This window comes from Candoia aspera, chromosome 7 (genome assembly GCF_035149785.1).
Source record: "Candoia aspera isolate rCanAsp1 chromosome 7, rCanAsp1.hap2, whole genome shotgun sequence".
Taxonomy (NCBI): Eukaryota; Metazoa; Chordata; class Lepidosauria; order Squamata; family Boidae; genus Candoia; species Candoia aspera.
The window spans coordinates 21,581,631-21,593,419 of NC_086159.1; the positions used below are offsets into that span (position 1 = coordinate 21,581,631).

Here is an 11,789-nt window from a genome sequence, read left to right on the forward strand (position 1 = left end):
GAGCTTGCCGATCGGAAGGTCAGAGGTTTGAATCCGCGTGACGGGGTGAGCTCCCATTGCTAGTCCCAGCTCCTGCCAACTTAGCAGTTCAAAAACATGCAAATGCGAGTAGATTAATAGGTACTGCTTCGGCAGGCAGGTAGCAGCATTCCGTTTAGTCATGCCAGCCACATGACCACGGAAGTGTCTACGGACAAACGCCGGCTCTTCGGCTTTGAAACGGAGATGAGCAGCACGCCCTAGAGTCAGACACGACTAGACTTAATGTCAAGGGAAACCTTTACCTTTAACCTACAGGCCTAGTAAACATATGTAAAAAACACATACACTGAAAATATAGCAATGCTACTTTCACCAGCCATAGATTTTGCTCCTTGACCAGGACTGGCTCATCTATTAGGTAAATAGATTAGTTGCAGTTTTGGTGTGTCATAAGGAGATAGTTAATATTTAATAATTAATTAGGAATATTATTGCATTTTTATGTCATTTGGGGTACTTTAGGTATTTCAAAGGCCAAACTAAGTGAGCCATCCTTAAATACTTTACATCTTGATTACCAAAGCATGATCTGCTATAGCAGCAAAATGTCTTTATCAAACTGAGAACTAAACTGTGTTGCTCAATATAAATAAGAGGATAAAATTGTCTTCAAAACAATAGATAACTCAATGTCCAAAATGATAGCTTGATGATAGCACAATATATACTTAATTGGAATTAAGGCCCATTGTGTAGTACTCTTGAGGGGCTTTTTTAATGGGAAGTGATGTACAAATGTTTACATTTAACTCATTAAATATAACGATTCTTACTTCCTCAGAATTGAATGCAGCATTCCTGTTGATTTTATATAAATCCATAGCTGGGGTTTAACACACAGTAGACTAAGTTTCAGAACAAACACTTTATTCATAAAGTGATTCCCCAAAATCATTTTAACTTGGTTTAATTACAGTATATAGGTAGGCAATCCCACTGTACTGAAAGTATTGTAAATCATACTTGAAAGTATTGTTATGTATGTATGTATGTATGTATGTATATCACTGAACAGCACAGGGTAACTGTCTAGAGCAGTGGGAAATACTGGCTGGGAAATTTTGGAAGTTGAAGTACACACATCTTAAAGTTGCCAAGGTTGAGAAACCTACTAGACCTACTAAAGTGAGGTTTATAAATCAAACAAACAAACAAATAAGCAAGTAACTTTGCATGTTATAAAATAATTTTACTGAGAGAGTTGTGAGGAAACATATAATACGACCTAGAGATTAGAGTTCTTCCAATGTCTCTATAAAATGAATATGAGGGACACATTCAATAGACATGATGTGTCCAAAACTGCAGGGGCAGACATTCTAGAAGAGGATTCAACCTGTATCTCCCATCAAGAATGCCCAAAGGAAAGCATTACAGCATGTCACAGTGAAGGTCCTTCTACAGCAGGGTTCCTCAACCTTGACAACTCTAAGCTGTGTGGACTTCAACTCCCAGAATTGGAATTCTGGGAGTTGAAGTCCCCACAGCTTAGAATTGGAATTCTGGGAGTTGAAGTCCCCACAGCTTAGAGTTGCCAAGGTTGAGGAACCCTGTTCTACAGCATGTTGCAGGGTTCATGGAGATTAGGAGCTTTATTTAAATCAGTTTAGTATTCCATAGTCATTATTCATTGTTTAAAAAGTTACCTGGCTTGCTTATACTGGAGAGGAGTGAGAAGGAGACAGCCAGAGTAATGCTCATCTCTGTGATAACAATCATTTCCCTGCAAAACGAAATCCTTCCTCCAGTGGTAAAGAAGTCAGCCACATTTTTTTTGGGGGGGGGGACACATAATCTTAGGCAAAAGTCAAATACAAACTTTGGCCTCTACATCCACCATACCTGTCTCCAAATGCAGGCCAGTATTTGAAACACAACTAGAGACTTCAAATGAAGATGTAAAGAATTTAGATGGACGAGCTCCAAAGTTAAAAAAAAGAACCCAACTGAGCCTTACTGAGACTGTATGGCCAGTATAGTTAAAAAGTTAACTTTTTTTATCATGAACCAGCTTGAATGTACTGCGAATAAAGTTTTTAATAGTTTTAAACATTACAATGGTTTAAATAACATTAATAATAAGTATCAGAGGTTTGTTTAAGAACCCTTTAAATCAATCTGGTTTAACATAATTCCTAGGAGTCATATAAATATTAACTCCTACACATATAATCTTTTTAAACTGAATGCATAACTAATAAAAGCATTGCTTGGTTCACCTATAAATAGTAGGTTATGATTTTATGATTTATGTTAGGTAGTGGGCGAATTCTTAAACACCCATATTCTGTGTTTCATATCTTTCTTGGATCAAACCATTGCTTCCTATTATTGCTATTTACTGTATTTTACTAATCCACTGCTCTTCCTTTCAGAAGAGCCCAGGGCAGTTTACAAGATAACAAAACAACCTTAGATAAAACCATTACAATAAAACCAACGATGTTTAAAAAATAAATTACAAAATTAAAACTAAGTTCATTTATTTAAAAAAGCAGAAAAGCAAAATTACAGGCAATCTATAAAACCAGTTTGGTCCCAAAGTAATTCCTCTCCTACAAAACTGTGGGTGAAGACAAACTCCATATTTCCAGTTCAAATCTTAATGGAAAAATATGGCTTTATTAAAAAGTGAAAGAATTGGTAGTACAATATATTTTAATGTTCAAAACATATAACCACATGTTTATTCAAGATTGTATTTATTATTATGCAAACAACAAACACAGGCACCATTACACAGAGCAGGGCAATTTACTGTCAATGTCATGGGAGACACGCTGTCTCATCCAGTCAATTACATCCAACCTTTGCTTCAGAAATGTGCTAAGTTCTAATTACTTAGTTTTCAAATGAATGATCTTGCTGAAAGTCCTTACTTAAAAAGAGGCAAAGAACATATTGTTCTAAGCAAATAACAGTTCCACAATGAAAGAAACATTTGCTTCAATAGATTTTGGACCAAATACGTTGTAATAGTTGTATCAAATAATTCCTAGGCACCAGTTAAAAAAATAGAAGTCTTAAGGATATACAATGGCTCCTCAGCATAGGAATATTTACTATGTAACATTGTTCATTTATCTAGTTACTTCCTGGTTGTTTTAATCCTCTTTAAGTGAAGTGGGATTGTAAACTGCTCACTGTCGATTACCTACTCGAATGGCATGTAAGCCTAGGGAAGGAAGGGAGGGAGGGAGGGAGGGAAGGAAGGAGGGAGGAAGGGAGGGAAGGAGGGAAGGAACAAGGGAAATATTAAAATGCTACCACAGCATTTTATAAGCAGCAGAATAAACAGCTTGTTTCAAAACTGACAATGTCATTATATAACAAAACAGCTCAGGCAGAATACTTTGAACAGTGTTCAGAAGCAATACATGATTATAATGCCATAACAAGAAGACCTTCAGCAAAGGATCGTTACCTTGCCGTGGTGCTGGAGCTTGAGCACCTCAATGATGCCATGAGCTAAACCGTGAAGGGCCACCCAAGACAGGAAGGTCGTGACAGAGAGGTCAGACTAAATGCAATCCCTGGGGAAGGTAAGGGCAACCCACCCCAGTATTCTTGCCGTGAAAACTAAATGGATCAGAACCACCAGAGATATGTCGGTATACCATCGGAAGATGAGACCCCCAGGTCGGAAGATGGTCAAAATGCTACTGGGGAGGAACAGAGGATGAGTTCAACTAGCCCAAGATGTGATGACGCAGCTAGCTCAAAGCCGAAAGGACGGCTAGTGGCCGACGGTGCTGGTGGTGAATGGCGAATCCGATGTTCTAAGGATCAACACACCATTGGAACCTGGAACATAAGATCTATGAGCCAGGGCAAATTGGATGTGGTTATTGGGGAGATGTCAAGATTAAAGATAGACATCTTGGGCGTCAGTGAACTGAAATGGACTGGAATGGGCCACTCACATCAAATGACCACCAGATCTACTACTGTGGACAAGAGGACCACAGAAGAAATGGAGTAGCCTTCATAATTAATAGTCAAGTGGCTAAAGGAGTGCTTGGATACAATCCAAAAACCGATAGAATGATCTCAATTCAAATTCAGGGCAAGCCATCTAACATCACAGTGATCCAAATATACGCCCCAACCACAGATGCTGAAGAAGCTGAAGTGGAGCAGTTCTATGAGGATCTGCAGCACCTACTGGACAACACGCCTAAAAGATGTTATTTTCATCATGGGAGACTAGAATGCTAAGGTGGGCAGTCAAATAACACCTGGAATTACAGGTAAGCATGGCCGGGGAGAACAAAATGAAGCAGGACATAGGCTGATAGAATTTTGCCAAGACAACTCACTCTGCATAACAAACACTCTCTTCCAACAACCTAAGAGACAGCTTTATACATGGACTTCAGCAGATGGACAACACCAAAATCAGATTGACTACATCCTTTGCAACCAAAGGTGGTGGACATCTATACAGTCGGTAAAAACAAGACCTGGAGCTGACTGTAGTTCAGATCACGAACTTCTTCTTGCACAATTTAGGATCAGACTAAAGAAATTAGGGAAGACCCACAGATCAGCTAGATATGAGCTCACTAATATTCCTAAGGAATATGCAGTGGAGGTGAAGAATAGATTTAAGGGACTGGACTTAGTAGATAGGGTCCCAGAAGAACTATGGACAGAAGTCCGCAACATTGTTCAAGAGGCGGCAACAAAATACATCCCAAAGAAAGAGAAAACCAAGAAGGCAAACTGGCTGTCTGCTGAGACACTAGAAGTAGCCCAAGAAAGCAGGACAGCAAAAGGCAACAGTGATAGGAGGAGATATGCCCAATTAAATGCAAAATTCCAGAGGTTAGCCAGAAGAGATAAGGAATTATTTTTAAACAACCAATGCGCGGAAGTGGAAGAAGACAATAGAATAGGAAGGACAAGAGACCTCTTCCAGAAAATTAGAAACATTGGAGGTAAATTCCAGGCCAAAATGGGTATTATCAAAAACAAAGATGGCAAGCACCTAACAGAAGAAGAAGAGATCAAGAAAAGGTGGCAAGAATATACAGAAGACCTGTATAGGAAGGATAACAATATCGGGGATAGCTTTGACGGTGTGGTCAGTGAGCTAGAGCCAGACATCCTGAAGAGTGAGGTTGAATGGGCCTTAAGAAGCATTGCTAATAACAAGGCAGCAGGAGATGACGGCATCCCAGCTGAACTGTTCAAAATCTTGCAAGATGATGCTGTCAAAGTAATGCATGCTATATGCCAGCAAATTTGGAAAACACGAGAATGGCCATCAGACTGGAAAAAATCAACTTATATCCCCATACCAAAAAAGGGAAACACTAAAGAATGTTCAAACTATCGAACAGTGGCACTCATTTCACATGCCAGTAAGGTAACACTCAAGATCCTGCAAGGTATACTTCAGCAATTCATGGAGCGAGAATTGCCAGATGTACAAGCTGGGTTTAGAAAAGGCAGAGGAACTAGGGACCAAATTGCCAATATCCGCTGGATAATGGAAAAAGCCAGGGAGTTTCAGAAAAACATCTATTTCTGTTTTATTGATGATTCTAAAGCCTTTGGCTGTGTGGACCATAACAAATTGTGGCAAGTCCTTAGCGATATGGGGATATCAAGTCATCTTGTATGCCTCCTGAAGACTCTGTATAACGACCAAGTAGCAACAGTAAGAACAGACCACGGAACAACGGACTGGTTTAAGATTGGGAAAGGAGTACGGCAGGGCTGTATACTCTCACCCTACCTATTCAACTTGTATGCAGAACACATCATGCGACGTGCTGGGCTTGAGGAATCCAAGGCTGGAGTTAAAATTGCTGGAAGAAACATTAACAATCTCAGATATGCAGATGATTCCACTTTGATGGCTGAAAGCGAAGAGGAACTGAGGAGCCTTATGATGAAGGTGAAAGAAGAAATTGCAAAAGCTGGCTTGCAGCTAAACCTCAAAAAAAACAAGATTATGGCAACCAGCTTGATTGATAACTGGCAAATAGAGGGAGAAAATGTAGAAGCAGTGAAAGACTTTGTATTTCTAGGTGCGAAGATTACTGCAGATGCTGACTGCAGTCAGGAAATCAGAAGACGATTAATCCTTGGGAGAAGAGCAATGACAAATCTCAATAAAATAGTTAAGAGCAGAGACATCACACTGACAACAAAGGTCCGCATTGTTAAAGCAATGGTGTTCCCCGTAGTAACATATGGCTGCGAGAGCTGGACCATAAGGAAGGCTGAGAGAAGGAAGATAGATGCTTTTGAACTGTGGTGTTGGAGGAAAATTCTGAGAGTGCCTTGGACTGCCAGAAGATCAAACCAGTCCATCCTCCAGGAAATAAAGCCAGACTGCTCACTTGAGGGAATGATATTCAAGGCAAAACTGAAATACTTTGGCCACACAATGAGAAGACAGGACACCCTGGAGAAGATGCTGATGCTAGGGAGAGTGGAGGGCAAAAGGAAGAGGGGCCGACCAAGGGCAAGGTGGATGGATGATATTCTAGAGGTGACGGACTCGTCCCTGGGGGAGCTGGGGGTGTTGACGACCAACAGGAAGCTCTGGCGTGGGCTGGTCCATGAAGTCACGAAGAGTCGGAAGTGACTAAACGAATAAACAACAACAAGAAGACAGAACAGAAAAGCTTTTTTAAAATAATAATAATAGCAACAACAACAACACTGTTCTAACTCAACAACTACCAGGCTTATACTTACAAAGCCAAAGAAAAAAATTCCATCTGCATATACAAAAGAACTCTTAGCTGCAGAAAGTAAAACTGTGAAGTCTGGAAAAAATTATCAGCAGAAGATGGCTCAAAATGTAGTTAAGGTGTTTCAATCATTTTAAAATCTATTTTTGAAAACTATGTCTTCTCTGAGCAAACCAGGTGATTATCCAAAATCAGAATATTCACGTTCTGCTAAACAGAATCACATTTCCAGTGTTTCAGTAGTAGATGACTATAAAGATATCAGAACTTCCTTAATGGGAAAGACATTCAGGTCCGCTTAGAAGAGGAGGCAAGGAAGAGAGTGCATCGCAATAAGCCTATGTCTGTTTATTGAGAATGGGTGTCAAACTAATTTCCCAAGCGCATCCAGGCACATTTTCCACAGATCACCTGTTCAGGTTCCACTGCAGCTCCACCTGTCTTGCCTGCGGACAGGAAAATGCGCAACAGCATAGAAGATAGTTTACTTCTGAGAAGGAAAAAATGCCAGTGCAGAACCGTTCTGACATAACGAGGAGAAAGAAAAGAACCAGGATAAATATGCTGGCAAAATTTAATCACTCTTGCTGAACTTGTCTAGCAGAGCTCAGTAAAGGCTGCACAGGTTGAGTAATGACTTACAACACCTGAAGCGCAGCAATACATGAATGAAGTAAATTGCCTTGCAGATCTGAAGAAGCCAGCCATTCTTTTTGCAAGAGATCTTAGAAGTCTTGTCAGTTTGTAAAACAGTAAGATATAAGCCAGTCTTCCCCAACGTGGTATCTTCCAGATACGGTGGATCTGCAGCTTCCAAAATTTCAGCCAGCCTGTTCAACCTCAATATACCATTTCCAAGGAAAGATAGTATATGCAGTGACTGAAGTGTAGGGTGCTTTTTAAAAGATGCCCATACTCTCCAAGCTGCAGAATCTCCTGACAGATCTTTCACCCAGTGTATTCTATTCAGCTAGAAATGGGATAGCAAGAATGTCTCTGAATCATCTCAAAAATGTACAAATGACTGAAAGCCAAAAGAAACCATCCTGGTTCATGCCAACACATTAAGTCAGGAAGTTTACTTGCTTTTGGCTTAACCTGTTGGATGAACCCAATTATTGTGGTCTGTACCATGATATGGTTATATCTTATTGTATTGACTGCAGCAGTTAATCATGGATATTCAATAAATTATATCCAAATCATATTTAAACCATAGCTCAACACATGTTGACCCAGTCAATCTCTTTTTTTTAAAGAACTTTATTGATTTTCAAAGTATAGCTAAAATACAAAATGTAGAGTATAGATTAGACAGAGTACCAGAACTAAAGAAAAAAGAGAAACTTTAAAAGTGCAGAGTTAGATAGAAAGCAGAAGAAGAAAGTGACTTCTGACCTTCTCCAATACAGATATAAATGCAGTGTATATAGATATACTCTCTTACCATTAGTTTAACCTTACTAATATTATTTCTATCAAATCAAACCATTTAATCATCAAAACCCAAAATCAAAGCTTCATTTCTTTCAGACACAAGCAAATAATCTAAAAGTGGTTGCCAAGTGGAAACAAATCCATACACTGGCCCAAATGTATTTTCTCTTATCAGTGCTGTTAGCTTAGCCATTTGGGCCAGTTCCATTAATTTAATCATCCAATCCTCCACTGTAGGTATTTGTGAATCTTTCCATCTCTGTGCATATAAAAGTCTTGCTGCTGTAATCATATATAGAAGCAAAGTCCCAGGTTATTTCTCGAGCTGCTTCTCCATCGATCCCAAGAGAAACAGTTCTGGTTTCTTTTTGTAAGTCCACTTTAAGAATCTTTTGAATATTAACCTATATTTGATCCCAGAATTTTTTAGCCTTCTCACAAGTCCAACCAGTCGATCTCTTCTTCCAACCTCTTTCCTTCCCTAGGAATCCAAATCATAATCCACACTGATGTTGCATCATTTTCCTTATCCATCTCAATTTCTAGAGTAAGAAATTGCCCTTTCTCCAAGTTCCAACTTTTTTTTTTTTAATCCTGCAGGTACTGTAAATCACTAAGAACCCAGCCCTAATCTCCACAGCTCTTTCCCAATGTTGTTTCTTGGTGTTGAGAACAGTGACATAATGTTAGTGATCATATGTTTCTGTGATTAACTGTATCATCAACAAGTCATCAACTGTGACTGAGAAGGAATTACTGAGGTATTCTAACTTCAACTAAAAAATGGCTGTAGAAGTATTTTTTAAATATGCACACTTTGGGAAAGGTATACAGACAGACTAAATTTGTAAAGTACTGAAAAGTAATTTTTGCAGAGACACAAACATTGCTGGTACCACTGTCACCTATTTGTATTCGTAGTTGTGAGCACAAGTTGAGATACAGTACGTGTAGCTGCTGGAGAGAAGAGAAAATGCAGCAAGGAGCAGTTTTAAAGTAAATATTTTTATCCCACCTTCATTCTTTTTATAAATAACTCATATTTTTATGCCACTTTTCTGCCAGAAAGCCTAAAATAGCATAAAAAAATTAAAAGCACCTAAGCAGAAAAACAGAACAATTTAAAATACAAATATCTCCAAAAAAAATCAAACATTAGGGACTGGGGTAATTCAATTTTCAGTAGAAGTCTGATAGAAGGTGTTGTTGTTTTTTTAACACTTCCTGAAAAGAAGAATCCAAGTGGACATTTCAAGATGTGAGTTCCAAATTGCAGGCTACGTCAGTTCTAGAGAAGGCCGTACAATATTCTTACCAACATCACTTTTATCAGTGCCAGCATGCAAATCAAAACTATTTCAGCTGGCCTGAACCTGAAAGTAATTGAACTTTTAGATAAACCAGACTTCGCATCTTAGTACCTTCCAGCTGTGTTGGACTTCAACTCATATGAAAGTTTGCAATATGGCTTTTCAATGGCATTTATTTTCTTTTTGAAAGAAAGAAAGAAAGAAAGAGAGAGAGAGAGAGAGAGAGAGAAAGAAAGAAAATCAAGAGGGAGAAAGATTTCTTTCTACAAATGGAAGTCTGCTGCTTTTATTATTTATTTAAAACATTTATATAATTAACAACTAGATTTCAAACTCTACTATCAATAGAGAGCAAAAGAAAATAGCCTTGCAGTTTAATACTAACAAACTAGGATGAGTGTTGTTTTAAAGCAAAACGGGATCTGTTCGAACATACACATGTGAACAATGTTTAACTGTACAGTTATATACTGCTCTCATTTCCAGCCCTTGTGATTCTACAATGACCTGCAAATAAAGGCATCTAGAATCCCAGAAACCAATATTAAGACCTTTCCAAGCACTTAAGTGCTTATTTTGAAAAAAGCTTCAACAGTGTTCCTCAAAACAATGCAAATCCCAAATACATGGTGTGTGTGTGTGTGTGTGTGTGTGTGTGTGTATCAGCTTTTAGGGGCATATCCATTTTCCAAACACAGTTACAAGCAGAAGGCCACTCCTTATCCGCTCCAACAGACAGGGCCTCCCACCCTTTCCATATGCTGAAGGATGGCGGGTTATTTATTTCACCAGCAAATAAAAGAATATATTTCTTTTGTAAAAACAAATTTAAAAATAAAATAATTCTCAGATTTAACAGTGCAAGCTCAGCAAAAGACAAACAGATTTCCTTTCCATGAGACATGGAAAACAACAGGCATAAACGTAATTGTTCTACACCTTCACAGTGTACATCTATACAGTATCCCAGAAGCATTTTTATTTGGTGGAGAGGCAGAACCATCATTTATAACTGTACTGTGAAGGAAGGGAGAGTGAGAAAGACGGCAATCGGTTGGTGGAAAGGTAAAACGGCAAGACTTCTCCAAAGACATAAAAAGGAAGCTTATTTGCCGGCTCAACAAAAGAAGCTGGAAAGGGAAACCGAAGCCAGGAAGCTGAAACCTGGGACTGGAGCGTGTCCTTTCCTGTCCTCTTACCTGCTACCGGGGAAGTCAGAGTTGCTGGCACCGACAGCAAGATGGGCAGCAATACCGGGAACCCTGTCCAAAGCACCAGGCGCCGGGCGGCGCACCAAGGTGGACCTGGGCGGTAGACGAGCAGCGTGACCAAGGCAACCATGAAGCATCTCAACCCATCCATGGCAAAGCCAAGCATCAAGTCATCATCTCGGCCACCTCCAGCGTCCCTCAGATGAAACCGCTGAGTGGGCTGTCCACTTTCTCCTCTGAGCATCCAACACCAGCGGGCAGGCAATCAGTAATCAAAGGCATGGGAAGGGGGGCTCCCCGCATCTACCCCCCTCCCTGGCTCTCAAGCCCAAGGCAAGAGACCAACGGGGGCGAACTGTAGGCTAAGCGGCAACGGTGGGAAGCAAGCAGGTGACCCAGGAGGCGGAACCCCTTGGGGGCGGGCAGGGTCCGAACGAGCAAGGCGGCGAGACCCCGCGCTATGGAAAGAAGAGGGAGGAGGGACGGAGGAGAGCGACAAAGTGGAAGGAGAGTCTCCTACGTTGAAAGAGAGGAGGGGTGCTGATTAGTGTGTCCCGTTCCGAGGAAATGCTGGGGGGAAGGCACCGGGGAGGGGCGGGAGGATGGGGCCGGAGCGCTTGCCAGAAGTGGGGAAAGCGGAGGGACGACCCTGCGGTCAGGTAGAAGCGGGAGGGACTCAGGCTAGGACAGCGGGGAGCGGGGGCGAGAGAGGGGGAGCCCCAGCGCCGGGAAGGGGAAGAAAGGGAGCCGCAGCCCAGCGCGAGGGGACCCCCCGCGCGCGGGAGACGGAAGGCGAGCAGCGGCCAGGGCGCGGGCGACGAGGCCCCTTCCGCGGCACCGCGAGGGACTCAAAGCCTGGAGAGGAGCGGGAAGAGCAGGAGAGGCAGAGGCCGGAGGAAAGTCAGCTAGCGGGTCTGTTCCGGCAGCCCCGGGCCCCGCTGTTCGAGAGTCCGGAGAGAGGGAGGGAGGCCGGCTGCTCGCGGTCGCTTCTCGGCCTTTCCCGGCTCTTCACGTGGGATGGAGCGGCGGCGGCGGCGCTCCTGCAGCTAACGGGAAGCCTCCCTCATTTTGTCTTCTCG

At 41.4% G+C, this 11,789-nt stretch overlaps 1 protein-coding gene across 3 annotated transcripts in view; it reads right to left on the reverse strand.

The window, feature by feature from the left end:
• Window positions 1–11,385, reverse strand: part of KIAA1549 (KIAA1549 ortholog) — a 141,220-nt gene extending 129,835 nt beyond the window's left edge. For all 3 annotated transcript variants that reach the window (XM_063308374.1, XM_063308373.1, XM_063308375.1), the window contains exon 1: window positions 10,699–11,385. In XM_063308374.1, the coding sequence (XP_063164444.1) occupies window positions 10,699–10,954 (256 nt within the window). In that variant the 5' untranslated portion in view covers window positions 10,955–11,385. The remainder of the gene's footprint in view (window positions 1–10,698) is intronic.
• Window positions 11,386–11,789: the final 404 nt, after the last annotated feature.